The sequence below is a fragment of the Osmerus mordax genome, chromosome 17 (genome assembly GCF_038355195.1).
Source record: "Osmerus mordax isolate fOsmMor3 chromosome 17, fOsmMor3.pri, whole genome shotgun sequence".
NCBI lineage: Eukaryota > Metazoa > Chordata > Actinopteri > Osmeriformes > Osmeridae > Osmerus > Osmerus mordax.
In genome coordinates, this window is record NC_090066.1 from 11604705 (window position 1) to 11631383 (window position 26679).

Consider the following 26679-nt stretch of genomic DNA (forward strand, 5'->3'; position numbering starts at 1 on the left):
ACAACCTAATTCAAAGATTCCATTGCGACCGATTATTTTGCTGAATAACATTTATGTGGCCAAAGCAAGCAACATGGTAGTCAAAGCCAAAGGATTATTAAACATGATGTCACAATATATATTTACATTTAGTCATTTAGCAGACGCTCTTATCCAGAGCGACTTACAGTAAGTACAGGGACATTCCCCCTGAGGCAAGTAGGGTGAAGTGTCTTGCCCAAGGACACAACGTCATTTGGCAAAGCCGGGGATCGAACCAGCAACCTTCTGATTACTAGTCCGATTCCCTCACCGCTCAGCCACCTGACTCCCATATATTATCTATTCCAATATTTCAGGCCCTAATTGTGAAATCTTTGCATTCTATTACAAACATGCCGGTTATCACCATGAGTAATATTGCGGTTAACATCAAATCTATTAGAGGTCGTTCTGATACTTCTTCTGAAAGTTCATTCTCATCCATAGATTCCATCGATAATGTTGATTAAGAGAGATAGTGTTGCATGTCATGAAATGTGTAATTCTGATTGCAACTGAGTCAAACAGATGGAGAAGGACAGGAGACGGAAAGGTCCTGCCTAAGAGAGGAATTCGAGGTCGGCTGAACCACGAATAGAAGACATTCTCTTTCTTGGAACTTGTTTGCGTGTGATGTTGATGTTAATTAAAAAGGTTTACAGCCTTCCTAGTCGTAGGGATGTACTAAGGAATAATATTTGGGGGTGAAGTAATAATTTTGTTGAGACTTATGTATATTTAGCATGTGTGTGTTGTGAATTAGTTTTGTCACACTAGATGACATTTGGTGATTTTATCCTTAATCGGAAAGGAGTTTTGACCAAGTGATTGTCTAAGTGTGAAGTGTAGAGTAGATTAGCCGCATGATCTTTTACTCACTCTTTGTCAAGTGTGGAGTGGGATCTAATCGAGCTAATAAAACCGAGTCAACCCTTTTTATAATTGTCGTGACTCCTTCCGGCCTGCCTTCTCCAGAATTTATATCTTATCAATTTGTATTCCTCCCGTTGTCTACCTAGTCTGTTACGTGACTCTCGTGCTGTTTTCAAGTTGTTGAGACTCACCGCACCTAGTCTATTACACCACTGTCATGCTGTATCGGGTTCGATGTGACTCACCGATCATAGTCTGTTAGACAACTCGTGCCGTTTCAGGGTCCTTTTGAGTCAGTCATGTTGTGAAAACTTTTCACAATAAAACAATAAAGTGAAATATTTGTATTCCTTGCCTTGTCTACCTAGTCTGTTACGTGACCCTTGTGCTGTTTTCAAGTTGTTGAGACTCACCGCACCTAGGTCTATTACACCACTGTCGTGCTGTATCGGGTTCGATGTGACTCACCGATCTAGTCTGTTACACAACTCTTGAGCCGTTTCGGGGTCCTTTTGAGTCACAGTCATGTTGTGAAAACTTTTCACAATAAAAAGATAAAGTGAAATATTTGGGTTAGCTAATGCAGGTTTAAATTCACTTTATTGATGATATTGTGTTTGCAATGACAAAGAAAAACTGTTTACAGTTTGAGGTTAGAGGACAATGTTCACCCCTACACAGTGGGAACGATAAGGGTACAACTTATCTACACAACTGCACAGCTTTTCATGATATCCCAACAACAACTGTGATTGAATTATGCAACAAGTTTAGATATGGCATTATAACATGACGTGAGAATTTTAAGTAAATGCAATGCACATGGATTAAGAAAAACATATCTTAGCTCACGGTTCAGGTGCTTATGGTCTTCTCTTTCCATATGTGATTTGAATAAATGCTTAATTTGCCTGAACACAGGTATTGACAGTTACAGTGATCTAGTAAATAACCTGGAATACGAATACAAATAAAGTGTTAAAGAGAAACACATATTTGGTTTTGTGTGAGGCACAATACTGTTTTCTAGTAGCCTAGCAAAGTCAAGACGATTACCTCGTCCATAGCAACAGTTCTGGTTCCTGCTGTTAATTGGTTGCATGATCTGACTGTCATTCATCCTTTTCACACACTCTTTTTTGAGTGGGGGCAAGAGCTTGACATTCCAGCAAAAGTCATGGGTGCATGGGACTCTCAGGCTCTTCTTCTGAACCAACAAAAAAGCTAATCTGTTGTGGGGTGAGGCTATGGGTGCGTAAACTGGGCCCAGAGCTAGAGGTAGATGAAGAGGTAGGGATTTCCCAGTACTGGCTGTGGGAAGACAGATCCAGGGAAGACAGCGACAGCGGCCGGTCTCTGCTCATGTGTTGCTCTAAAGTGGGTGGTAAACTCAGGCAATTCCTCATGTAGGGCTCACTGTGAATTGTGAAAGACAAGGGGGGGGGGTCACTTAACCCTTGTTCTGCCTTCGGGTCACATGACCCAAAGGTTCATAACGAACCACCGTTGTGTTTACCCAATTTTACCCAATACAAAAACAAATAAAAATAATTTTCTTTTAACCATTGCAATGTGAGACAGCCCGACAGTTAAAAGAAAATGCTTCACTTTGTTTTTGTAGGAGGAAAATTTGTCGCAATACGACGGTGGGTCACAATGACTGATGGGTCAGAATGACCCGAAGATAACACAAGGGTTAAGTTTAAAAGGCATTTCATTGACCACTATTCTACATGCTTTCAGCCAGGGTAGCACTATTACTAAACTAAAAATAGGCAAGTAAGGAAGAATGAAAATTAGAAGGTATTCCTTCACCCATGTATGATAAAACCTTACCCCACAAAAAACAACAACAATGATTAGACATTAGATTAGAAATGTTTTATCTTTGTAGGAGCCACTTAGAGGTATGATTGACTGACTGCCACCTATCTCCCAATATAGTGTGTTTATTCCCTATACAGAGGGGTGGGAGTACAACATAAAGGCTTTTAAGACTACAGTCCTAACAGCACTAACAGTTTTTGCCAAGGAACTCGTCCTGTCTCTCACCTGTTGGGTTCTGCTGTGGCTCCCTTCCAGGCCTGCCTGTAAACATCCGCAGCCACCCCCCAAAGCCAACACACATCTGCAGGCACCTCAGGGATCCACTCTACAAACCTGGAGGGATAAAGAGGTAGAGGATAGAGATTAACTAGTGATGACTATAGCAAGGGTTCCCAAACTTTTTCTGCCAGGCCCCCCTTTTGCAGAGTAAAATATTTTTAATGTTGTCATAGAAAGTTGAATCTCATCCCCCCCGCCCCCTCCGGAGATTAGCTGAGTGTGGATGATGGGCAGAATTTGGTTTGGATTTAAGTCATTACATAATCTAGTGACTTTTAGCGATGTTCAGAGTTCCAATAGCGACTTCTGGTGAGATTTTGGAGGCAACATTAGAGAGGCACACAAACGGTTCTACCTGTCTCCCACGTCAAAACGAGTATAGAAGAATGCTCTTTGACACAATTAATGTCTAAGTACTACAAAAATTGAGGGACTAGTTGGGGTGGGAAATAAATAATAATAATATATATATGTGAGATACTAGTATTGTGCCTTGCCAACAATAAGCACACTTAATAATATCAGTTACCTTGGTCTACAGTGGTTATTTGTCAATGCATCTTTGGAGTGTAAATATTTTTGTTAATTTTGATGCACTCATTAATTATGTTTAGTGTACATCAAATTGAATTGTGCTTGTCCTGCTTATCCACCATTGAAATCTGCTCCATCCTTGCGCTCAAGCGATAAAATGAACTCAGCTTCCAACTACACACCTCTCAGTCATTTCTGACCTTCCAATGAGGAATGAGGTCTGAAGAAACTAATCTAGACTAAAGAGAAACTAATCTACACTAAAGAGATGATCAAAGGGCACTTTAATTGGAAATGTACCTTTTTGGGTGTGTTTGCATTTGGCAAGGCACAATCTATATTCTCTTTCATGCATATTTGGGTTTGATTGCCCTTTGGCAATGCCCAACCTATATTCTCTCTCATATATTTATGGTTCGTAACCTATTGTAATCCTATTATTATTATTTTCCATGAAATGGCTCAATAGCTCAAAAAGGTGACGCTATAAGCCATGTCTACGTGATTTCCCCTCCGGCCCATTACGCCCAAAAATTGGTATACATACCTTATTCCTCATGGGGAATAAAAAAGTATCAAGGACCCATAGCGTCAGACTTTTGAATTTTCTTGTACTGTCCAAATTTGGGACAACCTTCAAAACTATTCTCCTCATAAACCATAAATCCAATCGACTTGAAATTTGTTATAGATGTGTAGGACACGTCTTTCAAAACGTCATTTTGCAGAAATGAATACCATACAATATGGCTGAATCAGACATATTTATGTAAATGGAGTCAGGTGGCTGAGTGGTTAGGGAATCGGGCTATTAAACCGAAGGTTGCCGGTTTGATTCCGTGCCGTGCAAAATGACATTGTGTCCTTGGGCAAGGAACTTCCCCCTACCTGCCTCTGGGGAATGTCCCTGTACTTAAAGTAAGTCGCTCTGGATAAGAGCGTCTGCTAAATGTAATGTAATGTTCACATTGCCTCAATGTCTGTGTCAATAATGCAAATGTCCTTTTGAATGCTTATTTTTCAAATATGACATCACTCTGAAGCCCCATGCACAATTTCACCTTGGTATGTCAAAATATGACTGAATTACAGTTGTTTAAACTTGGGCCAAATCTGACTATGTTTGCATTGCACAGGAGAAACAGCTTATTTTTTAAAGACGTTTCTTTGAAGCGCAAGGTCATAGGTTCAATGCCAGTGTTAGAAAAGTTAAAGATGTAACTGTTATCCTGTATAAGAATGATTCTGTGTTCAGTATTCCTTGTGTGCAAAGAGAGGCCTAACCCCAAATCTGAACTCTGGGTAACACTAGGCTTACACAAATCAGAAGCCGGAAGTTTCCCGAGAGTGGCAGTTCTCCCCTTATAGACATTCTTTGCGATGACCTAGTGCAGTTGCTTTGGTCTGAGGATAACCACGCCCCTCTCATTTGCATGTAGGATTGGAAATAAATACAGCACAGAAATAAATGTGTCATTAGGAAATAAAAGTCCCATGAAATAAATTTATGTTGTCTTTTGAAAAACGTCATTTTGAAATAAGTACATGTATTTATTTAGGTAAATGGATTCAGCTATATATTTATATGATGCTATATTTATATATTTATTGCCATCTTTTTTTCAGGATTTATTTCATAGGCATATTTATTTATTTATTTAACTATTTATTTACCTATTTATTTAATTTGGAATCAAATGGCATTCCATAGTTCACTATATAGGACAGGGGTCACTAATTGGCGGACCGCGGTCTGGGTCCGGACCCAGGCGGTTCCCTATCCGGACCCGGACCTATAACCGATATATTATTATGGAATTAATTCATTTTGACGGAACGTTTCCATTTTAACCGGCACATCTTTTTGTTCCAACTAAATGTGGTTTCTATATTACTTGTCCAATACAAAGGTCCAATCAGGAGCTTTAATAACTGTAATCACCATGACAACTCACTCACTGAAAGTTTGTTGAAACCTCCGTGGGTCAGGTTGTGTGTGTCATTCGAAACAACGCAGGCTAATAGATTTGCTAACAGTACCCGTTTCTTCCTTTGCGAAAAACATGGCGTGCTCTAAACCCGGCGAAAATCCAAATCCAAAAATACCTAATTTCAGACAAGTATGCATTTGTGCTGCCGGTGGGGCGCACAAAACCGATGTGTTTAATGAGACGGTTGCCCTTGTCGTGGTAGCTAATGTGAAACGTCACTATCATGGCCGTGGGAACTAGGAGTGCTGTAGCACCCCCTGACAGCACGAGAATTTCCAATGATATGACTTTAAAATTCACCACCGCGGCACAGCCCAACCCCGCAGTAGCGGACTGGCCATCGGGAGCACCGGGAGAAGAATAACAATGGAAAACCAGGCTAAGAAACGTAAGGGTGGGGCTGAAACATTGAGACAAAAAGACATCACCTTCACTAGACAAGGTTTTACCAATTGAAAAACGGCTATGTTCATTTTACATAAAGCTCAAAAAACTACTTTGTGCTCAAATAAAGGCAAAAAAATTGTCTTGCGTGCTACGCGCGCTCGCATTAAGTATCCTAGCGTTCTCACGAACTAGCATCACATCAAACAGAATGTGCATGACCTAGTTTTACTCCCAGTCCATCCCCCCCCCCCCCCCCCCCCAGCGGCACCCCCCTGATAAAATATCCTATGTTCCCGCGGCTATGGTCACTATGACACAAAGCATGGACACTTTGAACAAAATTACCCCCAGAACTCTGAGTTAAGGATCAGAAAAATAAACCATAATTGTTCCGGACCCTGGACTGAATGGAAATTTGGTTAGTGGACCTTTTGGGTTTCTAATTGAGTACCCCTGATATAGGAGATGGAATATTTCAGACACAGCCATGCCATTCGACTGGGATACTAGAATGCGATCAACTCAAGTAAACTCGGGTGTGACGCCATGGTATCCTCTCTGGCTCCGCTCAAAGACTTATATACAGTAGACACAGCGAGCCTGCTCTTTAAAGATGAACTGTAAACAGTCTCTCCTGGGAACTACAGAATAGTCATCAAATATATGCAGCAACTTTATAAAGTGTGCACGTTGAATATTTAAAGTTTAAAGTTAGAGCTTAGAATCATTTTAGAACTTCAGGGAATCGTCCAAAAGAAAGACAATTATTTAAAAATAAAATATAATCAAGTGCAAGGTGAAACCATTAAGGTAATCAAAAAGGCTATATTATCTTATAACTTAAGCTTATAGGCCAAAATAATTGCTTTACAAGCTTATAGGCCAAAATAATTGCTTTACAAAAACAGCAAAATGCTAAAGTTGCCTGTTGAATTTCAAAGAAGCCTATAACAGCCTTTGCAATATGAATAACAAAAAGAAAATGTTGAAGAAAGAAATCTAACTTTTGCCTACTCCTTTACATTAAGCCAGCAACTGAGACAGACCAGTCTGTTTATATTATTAGGAGACAAAGAAGCTCTCTTTTTCTGGACAATGTTTCCCAAGACTGAGAACAACCTCTCACAAGACACTGTGGTTGCAGGTGTTGACAGGTACTTGCACGCAAGGCTTGCCATCAGAACCTGTGTGCTCCTTCTCTTGTTGACCACCACTCCAGTGGACACTGGTCCATGTCGTTTTTGGGCTCTGATTTGTAGCGGTCCAGACATTTGTCTATAGTCAGACTCTTCATCATCTGAATCTGAATCAGATGAACCTAGCAAGAAGGCTGGTTTTCCTGTTGTGTCTATAGACGGTTGTTGTGCCAGCTTCTACTCCTTTACCAGGTTTCTTATTGAGTTCCACACCTCATTCCTTTCATCTTTGGGAAGACATTTCAGGTCCTTAAACCTGGGGTCGAGGGCAGTAGCGATCTTCAACCATGTGAGGTTGCTGCTTTCCTTACGTTTAGCCAAGTCTGTGGTAAAGACCTTCTTGAACCTCACAACATAGATTGGATCATCGTCTGATGGCTTCATAACCCTGAACAAGTGGCACAATGCTGGTAACACCACTGAACAAGAGATGTACTACTCCTCCCAGGAGTTCTGTCACATTTCTGCAAGGTTCAAGTAGTTCCTCAAGCTTTTGCAGTTTACCGAGCTCCTGTGCTGTCAACATGGCAATTTTGTTGTTCTGCTGAGCAAGGGTAGTGGACAGTGAGGATTGGTTTCGCTGGATCCGCTTGACCATCTCTAGGGTAGAATTCCATCGGGTCGCAACGTCCTGTACAAGTGGTTCCTGCTTCTGTCCAAGGGCAACTTGCTGTTCTCCTACACAGGAGTTTGTAGCTATCCATTTAGCTAAAACATCGGTTAAAGGTCCCATGACATGAAAACTTCACTTTAGGAGGTTATTTAACATTAATATGAGTTCCCCTAGCCTGCCTTTGTTCCCCCAGTGGCTAGAAATTTCAATAGGTGTAAACCAAGCCCTGGGTATTCTTCTCTGGCTTTGAGAAAATGAGAGCTCAAACGCTCGGTTTTGAAAATCCCCCTATTGTGACGTCACAATAGCGGGTTACCTCCCCTTTCTCTGCTTTGCTTTGGCCCACCAATGGAAAAAATGAGCTACGACCGTGCGAGCGCGACATTGATTTTTCCTCAAGACATCATGGCTTGCAAAGACCGAAGCATGGCAGTCAGCCCCCCCTCTTTCTTTCTCATAGCAGACACAGAAACGGCACGTCCTAAGGAAAGCTCATTGTGGGACTGCTCATAGTGGCTGTAATTCTGCACCAAGGCTGAATTTCGGGAAAGAGACTTCAGATACAGTATTAGCGGACCACTAAGGCCTAAAAGCATCCAAAAACAGCATGTCATGGGATCTTTAACTTTTCAGTTTCATATTTGGTCAATGGCCCGCCACGATTAGGCCTAGTGTACTGCAGTAACGTATATTGGCATGCTCGTCCTGTAAACTCGCTAGTACCGGCAATAATGCCCAGGTGTTTAGCTTTTAGATGACAAACTAAAGTCTGAAAACCAGACGAAGTGCTGTTGTGGAATTTGAATTCGGCTTTGCAAATTGTACAAACCACTTTTGTTTTGTCCAAATTGCCATCAGGATACTTTTAAACAAACTTTCTTCCTAAAACTCCACCGTTATCTTTCTCCATCATGCCAGGATGACTTGGCTCCGGCACTCACAGCAGGAAGTGGTCTTGCGTTAATCACGCCAAATTATTTTGTTACGCGTTAAACATTTCAAATTAATCGCCAGGATTAATGCGGTAACTTTCCCAGACAGTTTTTATTTCAAGTCTCCACCTTCAATGTTTCAGTGAGTGCTGTTGGCCGTGTTGCGTCTTTGCTCTGCAGCTTCACTCGTTGTAAAATAACCAATCAGCGTGCAGTTCATCTATATATTCATGAGCATACCATAAAAGGGAGAAAGACTCTTGTTTTATTCCAAGGCTATTTCACAGGGTGCATTAGGGTGCATAGAACAGCACCCGGGCCATTTTCAGCCCAACCAATGTTACATGTCCTATTCGGAGACCTTAAGGAACAGTGTGAAATACCCTAAATTATCCCATGTCGCATTCACATGTAAGAACACACACAACAATGAGCGAAGCCTAGTTCAGGCATGGCACACGGGCAGCGCGCGTCATATTATCACCCATCGCCGTGTACTCAGCCCATAGGTTTAGCTCCGACAGCACGCACACGTGCCTTATGCCTGGAACACACCGGCTGTGAAGCGCCCGGAATTATTTATGGCTTCATAAAAAAAATATATATATTACTTTAGAGGCCTACGTAGGCTACTTTACCAATATTCACCCTATATAAAACCTAACTACACAAGGTTGGTAACGAACGGCCGTTCCATGTGGTTACGCTGATAAAAGTGAATGCAAATAAACAGATTTATCTGTTGAGCCAGCATGCCTGTAGTTGTAGCTACATTGGCGAGCCACATTATCCATTAGCAATGACTGCATTGGCCTTTGTTTGTGAGACCGAGTTGTTAAATACATGATGTGGGGAAGAGTTGTGTCCGTGGATCTTTTGTTCAATGACTCCCCTTTTTCAGGGCATTTACAGCGACACACAGGATACATCTTAGAGCAGAGGGATGCACCATGCTAGACAGCTTGAGGATATCAGTCCCTGGTCCCAGTGACAGTGGGACCAGTCCAAGTCCGACTGCTAGCAATTTTGTGAATGTTGATGAAGATGATGATGCCAGCAGCCTTTCTGCAGGTAACTACGCTAATGTATATTGATTGCTAATATTGCATTTATACTAACAAATGGTCAAGTGATTTGTTAAATATTTAACACTAATTATGTTTATACATAATTTTGGCACTCCACCAGCTAGCAGTAGCACAGTGTCAGTGACGCCATTCACCTTGGCAAAGAAGGCTAGTATGACAAAGGAGAAGGTGGAGGAAATCCACAGGACTGTGACAAAGTTTGTGGTCAAGGGACAAAAAAAAAATTAAACTGTCCATATTACAGGTAAACTCTTGTGAAAATTATTTCTCTACTTGATGTGTTTAATTTGTCATCAGAACTTCATCAAGTTCATCAAAAAATGTCTAAACATCTTTTCCTTAATCCTCGCTACCAACCCCCATCCAGGGATGCTCTGTCCAATACTCTTATTCCTGCATGGTACTCTGTTGAAAAACAAAATGTTATACAGGAGTTAGCACAAGTGAGTAAGGCTGCTATTACATGTGATGGGTGGACCAGTGTGGCACAGGACCACTATTTAACAGTTACTCTGCACCACACCAGTGATGGCCACATTAAACAGAAGGTGCTAAACACCAAAGCTGTGTATGAGTCAGAGACAGGCCTCGTGGTAGCAGACGAGATAAAAGGCATAGTTGTAGCTGCCACAGTAGACAATGCCAGCAATATGGATGTTGCACTGAAGAATCAGAAGTTTTTAAACGTGAAGCATTTTTGAAGAATGTTTGTCGAAACACTGCTTTCATGTTTTTTTTCAGCCTCCTTTTCACAAGAAGCCTGCAAAGAAGTCACCGCTAGAGGAGCTTTTTGAGGATGAGGACCGAGAGCTAGTTCAGGCAACGACCACTAAAAGCGCTGACCTCTCCATTGCTAAACAGGTCCAGAAAGAGATTGAGAGTCTGCCTTCAATCCCATCAGGACAATACCCTGTAGCCTGGTGGTAGGGGAAGCGGGACAACCTCCCCAATTTGTCTGCCCTTTCTAACTCATACCTGTGTGTACAGGCCTCTTCGTGAGATCTGAGAGAGTTTTCTTCTGTGCAGGACATGCCATAAGTCAGGAGAGGTGTCGTATCTATGATGTCTTGACTATGTTATACCCGCACCACTAGTTGGCGCTTTGCTGCCCATGATACAATGACTTGTATGTTGACCACGTTTTCAACTGATGCTTCAGTAAACGATTACAGTTCAAACCATGTAGACGTGTCCGTTTGTCCTTCGCATTAACCAGGTACACTAAAGTGGAAACCACAAATACATAACGTAAATTGGCGACGAGGATGCTCTTTAGTTTACCTGCATTGTTTCGGCCGCAGTATTGACTGAGTGTAAAGTGAAAAGTGAAGTTTTGACGTGAAGGAAGAGTTGCTAGCAAACGCTATTGAGCGCACCAACTAGCAAGAGAGGACGATTGCTAACATGGCTTCATACGGATTCATCTGTCATATCGACGCATTTGACGAATCAGTGGAACAATGGGCTACCTACGTGGAAAGGTTTGAACATTTTGTTACGGCAAATGACATTGAGGAAGACAAAAAGTTTGTTGTTCTTCTTAGCAGAACGTAGGTACTAAAACCTATGAACTTTTACGTAGCCTAATAGCTCCAGAAAAGCCTGGAGAAAAGGTCTATAAGATATTGTGGATGCTTTGCAAGGACATTTTTCTCCGAAGCCGCTTTTAATTGCCGAAAGATATCGTTTTCATAAACGGAACCAACAAGAGGGAGAATCAGTGACGCAGTACATAGCAGTCATTAAAAAGTTGTCACACACATACGCGCTCAGAGACAGGCTCGTATGTGGATTGAACACAGAGGCAATACAGAAAAGATTGCTGACCAAGGCCGCTCTCACTTTCAAGAGGGCAATGGAGATAGCCGTGTCTATGGAGACAGTGGCAAGAGAAACGAATCAGTTAACCCTTGTGCTGCCTTCGGGTCACATGACCCAAAGGTTCATAACGAACCGTCGTTGTGTTTACCCAATTTTACCCAATACAAAAACAAATAAAAATAATTTTATTTTAACCAATCCAATGTGGGGGGTCTGAGACAGCCCGACAGTTAAAAGAAAATGCTTCACTTTGTTTTTGTATGAGGTAAATTTGTCGCAATACGACGGTGGGTCACAATGACTGATGGGTCAGAATGACCCGAAGATAACACAAGGGTTAAGTAGTGCAATGAAAGTGCATGCTATTTCAATGAATAGTCAGCATCGCAACAAGTGTGTGCGCTGTGGAAAGATGAATCATAAGGAAGTGGACTGTTACTACAAGGATAAAAAATGCCACAATTGTGGAAGGACAGGTTACATATCCAAAGTGTGTAGAAACAAAGAGACTGTAGAAGACTGTGAAACCGAAATTTAAAAAGAACAGGGTGCACCACATGGATGCAAAGGAATTGTCAAACAGTGATGGTAGCACAACCGATTCAGAGTTAACAGTGTATATGATGGCACTGAAGGGAAATCTGTCACATATGTGCGTTAAACCAAAAATTTAAGGGAAGATAATTGAAATGGAGTTAGACACAAGCGCTGCAGTTTCTCTTGTTTCAAAAGAACTGTATGACATGCAATTTTGCCACTTACCATTGCGTCATACTAATGTCATACTGAAGACATACACAGGCGAGATGATTTCTCCAGAAGGCGTCATCACAGTCTCAGTAAAAATGAATAGGCAGAGGGCTAAGCTACCGCTGTATGTAGTTAAAGGGGCCTCCACTTTTCGGTAGGGAATGGCTGCGAAAAATACGGATTGACTGGGGGGAAATAAAGATGATTTGCGAGGAAACACTAGACGGGGTGCTACAGAAGCACAAGGAAGTGTTCAAGAAAGAGCTGGGCACACGGAAAGGCATTGAAGCTGCCATAGCTCTGAAAGCAAAAAATCAGCCAAGGTTTTGTCAGGAAAGAGTCGTTCCTTATGCTCTCAGGCCTAAAGTAGAGGCTGAAATTGACAGACTGTGTGAAGAGAGCATCATATCACCTTTAAAGTTCAGTGACTGGGCAACACCCATTGTGCCAGTTGTCAAAAAGAATGTAGATGTAAGGATTTGTGGCAATTTTAAGGTGACAATCAACCCCGTTCTGTGTGTAGAAAAATACCCAATCCCACGAGTTGAGGACTTATTCGCATCATTTGCAGGCGGGCAGCATTTCAGTAAGCTGGATTTGTCTCATGCATACTTGCAAATGCCTGTTGAAGATAAATCTCGCAAATACCTTACCATTACAACATCCAAGGGACTGTTCTGCTACAACAGACTTGCTTTTGGAATCACGTCATCACAAGCGATTTTCCAGAGGGCCATGGACCAGGTTCTCCAGGGTCTTTCGAATGTTCACTGCTACCTGGATGACATTCTTATCACGGGCCAGGACCATATGCATCATTTAAAGAATTTGGACGCAGTCCTGGGATGTTTGAAAGACTTCCTTCTACGACTTAAAAAGGAAAAATTAGAATTTTTCAAGGATTCACTTGAATACTTGGGCCATGTCATCGATGCCCAAGGTCTGCACAACACACCAGAGAAAGTCCGGGCAATCGTGGACGCTCTGGCACCTACTGATGTGAGTCAGCTTCGTTCATTTTTAGGGATGATTAATTGGCAGATTCATTCCAAACCTGTCGTCCATTCTCAACCCGCTGAATTCACTCCTGTGCAAAGGAAAGCAATGGCAATGGACATCAGAATGTAAAACAGCTTTTAGAGAAGCCAAGCAGCGGCTGTTATCACAAAGTATCCTGACTCATTACAATCCAGAGCTCCCCATTAGACTTGCCTGTGACGCTTCACCCTATGGGGTAGGCAGTGTCATTTCACACATCATGCCGAATGGACAAGAGAGGCCTATAGCCTTTGCATCAAGGACGCTGATCAAGGCGGAGCAGAATTATGCACAGATAAGAGCGTGAAGCTCTTTCCATCGTTTTCGGAGTCCGTAAATTCCACCACTACTTGTATGGCAGGAAGTTCCCGCTCCTCACAGATCATCGACCGCTGACCACAATTCTGAGCCCGAGCAAAGCTATACCATCTATGGCTGCCGCGAGAATGCAGCGATGGGCTCTACTGCTAGCTGCTCACGATTACAACATACAGTACAGAGAGGCAGCACGCCACTGTAATGCTGACGGGTTGTCACGCCTGCCACTGCCTACACCTACAAAAGAAAGGACTAATGCTGTGGACAGTTTTCACATCAACCACAAAGCAAAGAAGCCTTACTTGTGAGCAAAAAGGAGATCTGCAGAGAAAGTAGGACAGATCCTATCATTGCCCGGGTACAGAGAATCCATGTCGATTTTGCTGGCCCTTTCCAAGGCCATAATGTTCATGGTGGTCGTGGACGCTCATTCCAAATGGCCTGAATTGCACCTCATGAGCTCCACTACAACTTTCAAGACCATACAGGGGTTGAGAGGGCTATTCAGTTGTTATGGACTTCCAGAAGTTTTAGTAAGCAACAATGGCCCCCAGTTCACATCGACTGAGTTTGACACTTTCATGAAGGGAAACGGAGTGAAACACATACGCTCTGCACCATTCCACCCAGCCACAAATGGGCTAGCAGAACGTTTTGTGCAAACCTTCAAGCACTCAATGAAACACTCGGTAGGGACAATGTCAGTTCAACACAGACTGGATGCGTTCCTGTTGTATCTCAACACTCCGCACTCAACAACCAAGGAATCACCAGCCATGCTTTTTATGCGTCGCAAGCTGCGATCACTACTTGACTTGTTAAAACCGAACGTAGCATCACGAGTAGAGAAAGCGCAAGAGGCGCAGTGTGCTCATCGTGAAATACATGCAAAAGCCATGTCATTCCAGGTGGGTGACAAAGTGCTAGTTTGTGATTATGGGAGAGGAGGTGAGAAGTGGACGCCTGGCATAGTATCCGCAGAAACCGGTCCTGTGTCATACACAGTTGATGTCGGATAATCGGAACACTGGAGACACCATGCTGACCAAATGCTGGCCCGTCACGCTGAGTTGGAGGCTCCACCGCTGGAAGAAACAGAGTCGTTCCCCGGTCCAGTAGAACTGCCTGCATTCAAGGACACTGTTCCAGAACCTGCTACTCATTCCACGGTTCCAGAACCTGCTACTCATCCACGGTTCCAGATCCTGCTACTCCTGATTCCGTGAGTGTGGCATCACCAGAAGCCACCAGCACACCACTTCGAGAGACTGATAAGAGATACCCATCTTGTGTTGCTAAACCACCAGTTAGGTACAGCCCTTAAGGCATACGGTATGTGGAAATTGTGTTTTTGGGACATTCTGAATAGACTGACATGTTTTTGCTATAATAGTTGAAGGAGTCACGTCTCAAAAACAAGGGCAGAATAAACCCTTGACGGACTCTGGGGTTTGGGACAGTCTACTCCCTACCTCAAGGTTAGGATATGAGTTTGATATATCTCATGTTCATGTTCAGTGTGGGAACTACATTAAGTGGGGAGATGTGATGTCTTGACTATGTTGTACCCGCACCACTAGTTGGCGCTGTGCCGCTCATGATACAATGAATTGTATGTTGACCACGTTTTCAACTGATGCTTCAGTAAACGATTACAGTTCAAGCCATAAATACTTGTCTGTTTGTCCTTCGCATTAACCAGGTACTCTGAAGTGGAAACCACAAATACATAACAGTATCTTGCCAGAGAAGGCAAATATGGTAATTTTTTGGCAAAAGAACTGCTAAAGTTTGAAGCTGGTTTAATTTTGTTGTTACTTGTTAACAGTGTCACTGTTATTTATTGTTCAGTTATTGTAGTTGTGTGTTTTACTTGTCATATATTTAAGTACTTTAAAACGTTAATATATTTAATTTTTTTTAACTCTATAAAAGAGTAATTTTTCAGTTTTTCAAGAATCGGTTTAGGAATCGGAATCGTTTTTAAAAGTACCGGTTCGGCATCGGAATCGTAAAAATCCTAACGTTACCCAACCCTAACGTTAATACTCACTCCTTTCAAGCTAGAATGTTAGTATTGGGAAGTTCTATTGGCTAATAGAGTTTTAACATATTGCTGGTGTGCTATCAACAGCTGGCTGTGGTAATGTTAGCATGGAAAAGCAACACCGATATTGACTCTGGTTTTACTCCTAGCTAATTCATATCTATTTTTGGTGGTAGCCTTTTCAACTAATGTCTGATTTCTCTTCCCTCTTTTAACTGAGAATTCAGGAACTGGATTTGTTGTCTAATGTTTCTCCGCCATTCTTGTGCCTCTAGCTCAGTTGTTTACAATACCTCTGCCTAGCCTGATTGAAAACTACAGTAACGTGCATTGAGTGGAGGGGCAGAGTGAGCGCAGGTAGAAAGGACGGGTTACATGTCTGTCTATCATTAGTCCTGGCCCGCTTAATGATTGGTTGTGTTTATTACACTCTTGCGATACCCACAGATGTCGGATTGATTTTATTTTACCGTCATACTGTTATATGTATTCGTTGCAAGATGTGAAGTTTATTTAGACAAAATTGACCAAAAGTGCTTCTCAACAACTTTGCCTTTAAAAGGCACGACAATGGGAACAATTGTTCCCATATTTGAATGGTCCGGCAGCGAAGTCATAATATAGGTTAGGACCATTTTTAAACAGGATTGCCAAATTTCTTCCTTTTGATGCAACTTTCAACTATGTGAGGCTGCCAGAAAGCCTATCATCATTACCTCTTGCACTAAAGAAAATTAGAAGACAGCGATTACAGCTCAAAAATATTTTTATAGATTACCATGCCGTGTTTCTTATTGTCTGTTTTTTAACTCTGTATAACTCTACGACAACTATCAACTCCGCGGAAATCTGCACTTCTCAGCGTGAGATTTTTTTTAAATGTGTGAGTCTCACAGCAAATGCGCGAGATTTGAGAGTATACGGTGGCCCAACAAAGAAACAAAAATTGATCGACAGAAGTATGAAATGCGATAACGACAGAGTTACATGCACAAGGACAATTGTTTGGCCTATCGAAGCATGTGGAAGTACTTATGCAAAAGTATAAATTGCGTGTTGCATGTAAAAATCGATAGCCAAACAACTATCCTGGTCCATGTAACTCTGTCATTATCATGAAATTGATGGTTTTGGCTGGAAGAAAAGAAGAAAAATTAGTGTTAACAATTCAGAGAGTCATGTAATTGCACCATTTACTCTTTATTTTAATCAGGGACATTCCTATGAAATAATCTTAAATATGTTGTTAACGTTTCACAACAGTAAAATAAGTATATGCGCACGCTAAAAATGCAGTTGAAGGAAGAAGGATTTTTCAGAAGAAAAAACTAATCGTCCTTGTTTGCAAACAATTGTCCTGGTGCACATAAGTCTGTCATTATCGCATTTCGTACTTCTGTAGATCCATTTATTTCCTGTTAGTTACGGTGCATCCAATCAGCGACGAAAGTGTTGTACCTACCCTTTCCGTTTTGAGTTAATGTAATTTCGTTTGCCATTTGGGGGAGTGTGTCTTTGTATTCAGGGAAAGGAGACTCGTTTTTGGGGGGAGTGTTTTCATTTGGGGGATTTACTCGTATTAGTGGGTGTGTTTTGCACTTCAGGGCCACCGTAGTAGTAGGCTAATCTGCTCTTCCGCAGAAAAATATTTTCTATGGCTCTGGTGTAACGTAACATGAAACCTGCTCTTCCCCAGAAAAATATTTTTCTATGGCTCTGGTGTAACGTAACATGAAACCTGCTCTTCCCCAGAAAAATATTTTTCTATGGCTCTGGTGTAACGTAACATGAAACCTGCTCTTCCCCAGAAAAATATTTTTCTATGGCTCTGGTGTAACGTAACATGAAACTAGCTAGTTAATTAGCCTTGTATCTTTCTGCCTCAGTCGGTAGCATGCCAATAGTACTGTTCAAAGTTTATTTCACCAGTGCTACCCGCTAAGGCTCTTAACTTGTTGCAAATGTTAATTTCAAGACATCGTTATCTTGAATTTTGCGAATAGTGACGGGTGGTGCTACCTTAGATGGGATATCATATGTACCACTCAAAAACACGTTGTAAAAAATGTTTTTGGTACCCGAAAGATTCCCATACTGCAGGGAAAAGTTCCAGGGGTCACCTCCTTCGGCTATTCTATACACCTGGTGGTGACTGACTGCTTGCTCGCACCAACCGGAGGGTTACTTTCTCCACTGCGTAATACCCGAGTGATTCCTGCACTCTCCGTCTTTGACGAGACATAAAAAAAAACAGCTCATACTGTAGCAAAGGTATAGCGGAACATTGGAGAGGTATTGAAACCTTGACTTTTTCAAACCGCGGTATACCTTGAAACTGGTAACCGGCCCATGTCTAACTGTTCCTGTACAACAGGAACAGTTAGGCATCCTGACATTTCACCCCTATCAGTATCCAGTCACTCATCTTCCAAGTGGAGCGAGCGGATGCTTAATTTTGATCATTTGATTTATATCAAATGATCAATGGACAGCTCCACAGTGAAAGAGTCGCAACTTCAAGTTCTGAAGCAGTAGCAGCAATGATTTTGTAGCGGTGGGCTGAACTTTAGAGAACTTGGAGAGTTCCAGTTCTTTCTGTAAACATACATTCATAGTTTAATTCATAAACATACATACATAGTTTTATACATTTTGTCCCTGGTGTGAAGGACTGACAACGTAATTCTGTGCTATAATGACCACTAGAGGGAGTCCTTTAGTAATGAATGTTATGTGGCAGGGAGAGAGAATGAGGGAGAACATGCTAGGCAGTTGTCAGTTGCCATGAGGGACGGTGTGGATATGGTCTGACTTGTTTGCTGCTTTGACGACTAAGATGGTTTGCTTACTACAAAGTCAAACCGAGGGCTGGATGTGAGTGTGTACAACTGTGTATTACCTTTGTGCAACTGAGTAGGCTGACTCTACAGGTAGAGTGTATGGTAACAGCATGTAGGATGCGACTCTGACCGGGAGGAGCTCTGTCATCTTGGCATAGAGACCGGGCTTCTCTTGACATGCCTTACAGAATACTGGCAAAAACACACACAACATGATGTAAACACAATGCTGTATCTCATTATAGTTACTTTGGCTTTGTTATGCAGATGAATGAAATACCCTTCTTGATAGGATGTGGCAGGTTGTTGACATTCCGCTCATCCAACCACCAGTGGCGCTCCCGCAGTAAGCGGAGCCTCCGGAGCAGCCATTCCCTGGTAGACTCCGTTAGGGTAGGCTTACAGCAGCAGGGGGGGGTAGTCTTTGTTAGAGAAAGGTCGGTGGTTGGACACTCCACTCTCATTAAATCTGATATCATACAAATGAAATAATTTCAGGATAATATATCTTATTAATAATCATCCTAAAACTGTCAACTGAATACTGAACCAGTACAGTGTATTTAATTTGTGATTAAACATATTTTTATGTATTTATCCTAAGCATGGTAACAACACTCACTGTTGTCTTCTAGGAAGCGTAGAGCATCGTTGTAGCCACTTTGACAAATTTCTGCCAAAATCTGGATAGAGAAGAAAACATCTATACAGCTCTATCTGGGAGAGACAGAACTAATTGATGTTAAGACATTAAACACCCATTTGAGACAGTGGCCTGCATCACATGAGACACACAGAGGTGTGTCTCATGTGAGACACACAGAGCATGTGTCACACAGGTCTATGTGACACAGGTCACACAGAGCATGTTTTGAACTAATCATTTATAGCTCCAGTTTTAATTCTCTTTACTTCATTATTATATCATTTTGTATAGCTTTTGCATACTTTGGACAGACAAATAAAAGACAAGTTAAAAAAGATTGTCAAACTGAAAGGTCACATGACTATTGTAGCTACAGATACCAGGAAGTATTTGCCTTGGTACGGATCAAATTCTCTCTGTTCTTTGGCTGAAGCTGATTCTGCATATTTCTACACTGTCGAGATGGCAGTAGAGTATGCTTTTAAATCTGTGTGTTTTTGTGGTTAAACTCTACTACGTGAGGGGGAGGTGAAAGGAACTGGAGTGGATGTGGGATGTCTGTGGCTACATACAGTAACTGTGATTGTCTCTTATACAACTTTGTCAAATCATGTCCGATTTTATGTTCCTGGAAAAGACTCAATTCAATTGTGTCAAGAATGCAGTCTGAAATATAGGTCTGAAGAATTTATGCAACAGGGACGTAACAACAATCCCAGAAAGAACAACTATCCAAACTGATGTAAGGGGGAAAAGGAGGAGGAGGACGAGGTGCTCTCGGGTTGGAATAACTAGAGAGTCATATGCAATTCAGCAGATTTTGTTAAAGAAACTGCAGGAAGTCAAAGTCTAGACAGTATTGATCTTAATGGTGACGTGATGACTGATTCAGTTCAATTCTGTGGAGGAATATCTTGGCAAACTATATAATCAAGGACAGTGGTAATTCTAATTGAAGATACAATTTTTTTATTGATATTTAGCGTTCTACGGCGAAATTAGGCGGGCCTGAACCCCCTCCCAATCGCCCCTCCCACCCCATAAAATAGTTTTAGACTGCTACACATGCAATATATGTCGTTGGAAAGCTATGATTCTTGTGATTTTATTGATGTAAACCATTTCAAGATCGAGTCACAAAAATTGTCTGGTTACATCCCCCATACAATGTATTACATCTATAAATAGCCATGAAGGTCCGGGGATCATCTGATCATTCATTTATTCCATTCAATCCAGCAAACAAAAAAACAAATCTACATTTCGTTTTTTCTGTTTGCACAAATAATGGAAAACTGTTTGTTTTACTGTTTTTAGCATGAAACGTAACATTTAATAAACAAGGAAACTAAAACAAAATTACAGATCTGATTTAAATTTCTTTATTTTTCTATTTCCCACGTGGTCTTCCTGCTGCTGATTATTGTCACCAAGTTTCATGTCGACCACTGAAGCACTATAGTGCCACCAAGGGGTCAAAGTTGGAGGTGTGTTTACGGCCATAACTTTTGAACATTTTTCATAAGTGAGGTATCATTGGATTCCTTAGATGCAGACGATTCGACCGAACCCTATGGCGTCATTGTCGTCCTGAAGGTTTTTCCATCATTTGTATTTTATGAAAAGCCAACATTTTCGAACTCCTCCTATGCCGTTGCTCCGATTTTCATGAAAATTGTAAAAGATCATCTTCAGACCATACCTACAAAAAATCTTTCGAAATTTATCGATAAGTCAAACCGTTCACGAATAACGCGCAAATGATTTTGACAAATAGCACGCCAAAGCGGATGTGAGGCCTTGTCTCTGCAACGGTTTAGCGTATGGAGACGAAACTTTGGAAATGTCATCGCGAGCACGTCATCTAATCATTTTCCTACCACAATCACCTTGATATGTCAAAATATTACTAAATTACATCTGTTTATACTTGGGTCATATCTGACAACGCTCGCCACAGGAGAAACGATTTCCTTTTTTTTATAAAGTAACCGAACAAAGCATTTCCCAGCAGTGAGATTAGCTCACTGGGATAAGACGGGCTCCTTTGAAACGCAAGGTCGTAGGATCGAATCCAGCCACAGTCATCAAGCATGTCGTGATCCCGGATTATCTGTTTAGTGAAGATAGCAGTATAATCATAATGGTAAAGTATCGTTCTCGGGGGATTTATAGTCAAGAAGAGTCGAATTTATTGTGCTTTGTAGATATAACGCTGCTACATCAAGTCATTGCATCGGATTTCTTGCATCATAAATTCTGAACGGTTTGACCCACAATCCCAAGATCGGACTCTTTTGCTTCTTTGCAGCACACAAAGTCGTAAAATATTACGCTTTCCCACGTCGCACATTTTGGACGTCGGACATGTCGAATGTTGTCTTAAAATGACATATTTACCGAACGCGTCGGGTTATCGTTACAAAACTCGGTATACGTCTTTTGCGCAACACCATGAAGGTAATCAAAAGTTTCTGGTTAGCGCCCAGTGTTGCCGAAAAGTATAATGTCATTTTAAAAAAGCAAATATTTTATTAAAAGTTTTGCTTTAGCTACTGAATTTCCGTAGCGAATGCTGCTTGGCCCCTTCATTGCTGCTTGCAGCTATATTTCTTCCTTTTATTTCCCTACCTTTTTATCCTATCATTTTTTTCTTCCTTTTATTTCCCTACCTTTTTTCAACCTCTTCATATTAGACTGTTTAGACCTGTTCATTTTATACTGGTATGACAATCTGATAGGGTATTTTGCACTGTAAATCTGAATCTGTTATTTAGCAGTGTTGTCAACATCACCTAAACCGAAACAAGTCATGACCAAGACCAGAGTGTATCGAGACCGAGACAAGACCAAGGCAGGGCGAGGGGGTGTTCCATTGACGTTGATTAATGAAAAGGGGGGCTTATTTCGACAAGTCTCGCTTACTTCAGCAAGAGTTCCGTTCCATTAAGGTGGCTTATTCTAGTTCTAGCTATGTAACCAAGGTAACTTCTGAACTAGCCTGCTCCGTGTCAGGCTAAAAGTTGAGCTAAATTAAGATGTGTTTCAAATATTTTCAAACAGGCGGAAACAGAATCTCAAAAGACAGTTCCGTCAAGTAAATTCCTGTGTGCAAAGCACAGTCCGTGTTCGGAAACATAAGTGCAGACTTGAATGAATTTACGTGTTTACATAATCTCCAAAGAATGTATCAATTTAAATAAACAAGTTAAGAAATAATGTCACTTTAACTGTTTTCAAAAGGCATTAGGTAGGTAATTGACCTGTGTAACCGACATAAAATAAGGCCTTAGAAACTAAGCAGAGCGTCTAGACAAGTTATAATCAATTATGGCGTATCCGTTCTTTGACAGCCCTGTGGTGGATGAAGGTGCTCAGATTATACAAAGAGCGTTTATTCCACCAGCCCCAAGGGTCTTCAGAGACAGAAGTAATGCTTCCCTGACCAGTACCTGTGGAAGAGGTATAGGTTCAGCAGGCCCAGCATAGTTTATCTAGTTAGATTTCATTGTCATTCTTTAAAAAAATATGGACACAAAGGTTTGGACACATTTTCCCATATATAGAAAAACACTAGCAACTCTTAACCCTCGTGCTGCCTTCGAGTCACATGACCCAAAGGTTCATAACGAACCATCGTTGTGTTTACCCAATTTTACCCAATACAAAAACAAATAAAAATAATTTTCTTTTAACCATTCCAATGTGGGGGGTCTGAGACAGCCCGACAGTTAAAAGAAAATGCTTCACTTTGTTTTTGTATGAGGTAAATTTGTCGCAATACGACAGTGGGTCACAATGACTGATGGGTCAGAATGACCCGAAGATAACACAAGGGTTAAGGATGGCAATGAACACATAAGAGCAGCCTACCATCCTTACTAGAAAGTAGTAGAAAGGAGAGTAGTAGATTATAATAGTAGAAAGGAGGGTACATTTTGAAGGTACGTAGGTAGGCCTAGACCCAGTGGTTCCCAAACTGCACCCCTTTCTAGTGTTTGACACCTGTCAAGCACCCCCAACACCTTACTCCGGTTAAACTTCAATTTTTTTATTGCAATAACTAAATACAAATATTCACTGTATATATTAGAAAACATAAAAAAAATCAGCTATAAATACAAAAAATCACTATTACCGTTTTTAGTGAGATTGATGGGCCTTGCATGTTTGCACACAGATCATCAAAATCCGTGGTAATGGATGACAGTTTTACTCTCTCATATCATTCTCGGCATCTAGTCTTTGTCGATGTTTTGTTTTCAACAATGTCAGTGCAGAAAAGCCTTCCTCACATAAGTATGTGGTTGCAAAGGGCATCAACACTTTAAGTTGGGGGTACTCAATAGGGGGACCGCGGTCTGGATCCGGACCCAGGTGAATACAATTTGGACTGAAGCCAAAATCAAAATTCTAATTTAGTGATCCAAGCGAGTTTTCATTGATGCGTGATTTCACCCCTATATTATTTTCCTACTAGATGTGGTTTCTATCTTCTGTGTCCAATCCAAAGATCCCATCAGGAGCTTTAATAACTGTAATCACCATGACAACTCACTCACTCAACGTTGACCGCAACCTCTGTGGGTCACGCAGGTTGTGTGTGTCATTCGCAACAATGCAGGCTAATCGATTTGCTAATGGTAGCGTACCTGTTTCTTCCTTAGAAAAAATCATGGCGTGACAAAACCCAGCAAAAAGCGAAAAGTTTATTTAGAAAATCGCAATTTCAAAGTATGCATTTGTGTTGCCCCCCATGACCCCTCCTGTGGATGGTGAGCCCACTGGAAGGGGGTCCCACGTTGTCTCTTCGGGCTGTGCCCGACCGGGCCCCATGGGAAAAGGCCCGGCCACCAGGCGCTCGCCATCGAGCCCCACCCCCGGGCCTGGCTCCAGGGGGGGGGCCCCGGTGATCCGCTTCCGGGCAGGGGCAACTGAGAACCATTGTTAGTTTTCTTCATGGTAGTTTTTTGGGCCACGCTTTGTCTGATCCTTCGCCTGGAACCTGTTTGCCTTTGGTGACCCTACCAGGGGCATAAAGCCCCCGACAACATAGCTTCCAGGATCATTAGGACACGCAAACCCCTCCACCGCGGTAAGGTGGTGACTCAGGGAGGGGTCGGGTGCAGTGCGAGACGGGCGGCGGCCGAAGGCGGGGGCCTTGGCGGTCCGATCCTCGGCTGCAGAAGCTAGCTCTAGGGACGTGGAACGTCACCTCGCTGGCGGGAAAGGAGCCGGAGCTGGTGCGCGAGGTAGAGAAGTTCCGGCTAGATATAGTCGGCCTCGCCTCGACGCACAGCATCGGCTCCGGAACCAGTCTCCTTGAGAGGGGCTGGACTCTCTTCCACTCTGGAGTTGCCCTCGGTGAGAGGCGTCGAGCCGGGGTGGGAATACTTGTTTCCCCTCGGTTCGGCGCCTGTACGTTGGGGTTCACCCCGGTGGACGAGAGGGTAGCCTCCCTCCGCCTTCGGGTGGGGGGACGGGTCCTCACTGTTGTTTGTGCTTATGCACCAAATGGCAGTGCAGAGTACCCACCCTTTTTGGAGTCTCTGGGAGGGGTGCTGGAAAGCGCTCCTCCCGGAGATTCCCTCGTCCTCCTGGGGGACTTCAATGCTCATGTGGGCAATGACAGTGAGACCTGGAGGGGCGTGATTGGGAGGAACGGCCCCCCCAATCTGATCCCAAGCCGTGTTTTGTTGTTGGACTTCTGTGGTAGACACGGCTTGTCCATAACGAACACCATGTTCAAGCATAAGGGTGTCCATATGCGCACCACCTGGTGGTGAGTTGGCTACGATGGTGGGGGAAGACGCCGGTCAGGCCTGGCAGGCCCAAACGTAATGTGAGGGTCTGCTGGGAACGGCTGGCAGAATCCCGTCAGAAGGAGCTTCAACTCCCACCTCCGGGAGAGCTTCGACCATGTCTCGGGGGAGGCCGGGGACATTGAGTCCGAATGGGCCATGTTCCGGGCCTCCATTGTTGAGGCGGCTGACCGGAGCTGCGGACGCAAGGCGGTCGGTGCATGTCGCGGCGGTAACCCTCGGACTCGGTGGTGGAAGCCGGAGGTGAGGGAAGCCGTCAAGCTGAAGAAGGAGGCCTATCGGACTTTGTTGGCTGGTAGGACTCCAGAGGCAGCTGATGTGTACTGGCAGGCCAAGCGGAATGCGGCTTTGGCGGTCGCGGAGGCAAAAATCCGGGCGTGGGAGGAGTTCGGCGAGGCCATGGAGAATGACTTCCGAACGGCTTCGAAAAGGTTCTGGACCACCATCCGGCGACTCAGGAGGGGGAAGCAGTGCACTGTCAACGCTGTATATGGTGGGGATGGTGCGCTGCTGACCTCGATGGGGGACGTCCTGGATCGGTGGAAGGAATACTTTGAAGACGTCCTTAATCCCACCAACACGCGTTCCGACGTGGAGGCAGAGTCTGGGGACTTTGGGGGGGGCCCTTCTATCTCTGGGGCTGAGGTCGCCGAGGTGGTTGAAAAGCTCCGCGGTGGCAAGGCCCCTGGGGTGGATGAGGTCCGCCCGGAGTTCCTTAAGGCTCTGGATGTTGTAGGGCTGTCTTGGTTGGCACGACTCTGCAACATCGCGTGGACATCAGGGACAGTGCCTCTGGACTGGCAGACCGGGGTGGTGGTTCCCCTCTTTAAAAAGGGGGACCGGAGGGTGTGCTCCAACTTTAGGGGGATCACACTCCTCAGCCTCCCTGGGAAAGTCTATTCAGGGGTGCTGGAGAGGAGGGTCCGTCGGATTGTCGAACCTTGGATTCAGGAGGAGCAATGTGGTTTTCGTCCTGGCCGTGGAACTGTGGACCAGCTCTATACCCTCGGCAGGGTTCTGGAGGGTGCCTGGGAGTTCGCCCAACCAGTCTACACATGTTTTGTGGATTTGGAAAAGGCGTTCGACCGTGTCCCTCGGGGGCTCATGTGGGGGGTGCTCCGGGAGTACGGGGTACCGGACTCCCTGATCGGGGCTGTTCGGTCCCTGTACGACCGGTGCCAGAGTTTGGTCCGCATTGCCGGTAGTAAGTCGAACTTGTTCCCGGTGAGGGTTGGACTCTGCCAGGGCTGCCCTTTGTCACCGATTCTGTTCATAACTTATATGGACAGAATTTCTAGGCGCAGCCAGGGCGTTGAGGGGGTCCGGTTTGGGGACCTCAGGATCGGGTCGCTGCTTTTTGCGGATGATGTGGTCCTGTTGGCTTCATCGGGCCGTGACCTCCAGCTCTCACTGGAGCAGTTCGCAACCGAATGCGAAGCGGCTGGGATGGGAATCAGCACCTCCAAATCTGAGGCCATGGTTATCGACCGGAAAAAGGTGGAGTGCCATCTCCGGGTCGGGGAGGAGATCTTGTCCCAAGCGGAGGAGTTCAAGTATCTCGGGGTCTTGTTCACGAGTGAGGGAAGGATGGAGCGCGAGATCGACAGGCGGATCGGTGCGGCGTCCGCAGTGATGCGGGCTCTGCATCGGTCCGTT

General features: G+C 43.4%; 1 protein-coding gene across 1 annotated transcript in view; it reads right to left on the bottom strand.

Moving 5' to 3' along the window:
- Nucleotides 1–1486: 1486 nt before the first annotated feature.
- The window catches only part of pnpla3 (patatin-like phospholipase domain containing 3), a 40068-nt gene continuing 14875 nt past the window's right edge, over nt 1487–26679 (bottom strand). The window contains exons 5-9 of the mRNA XM_067254645.1: nt 19178–19238; nt 18836–19024; nt 18615–18747; nt 2947–3054; nt 1487–2310 (exon numbers count right to left, since the gene is read on the bottom strand). Coding sequence (XP_067110746.1) covers nt 2070–2310; nt 2947–3054; nt 18615–18747; nt 18836–19024; nt 19178–19238 — 732 coding nt within the window. The 3' untranslated portion in view covers nt 1487–2069. The remainder of the gene's footprint in view (nt 2311–2946; nt 3055–18614; nt 18748–18835; nt 19025–19177; nt 19239–26679) is intronic.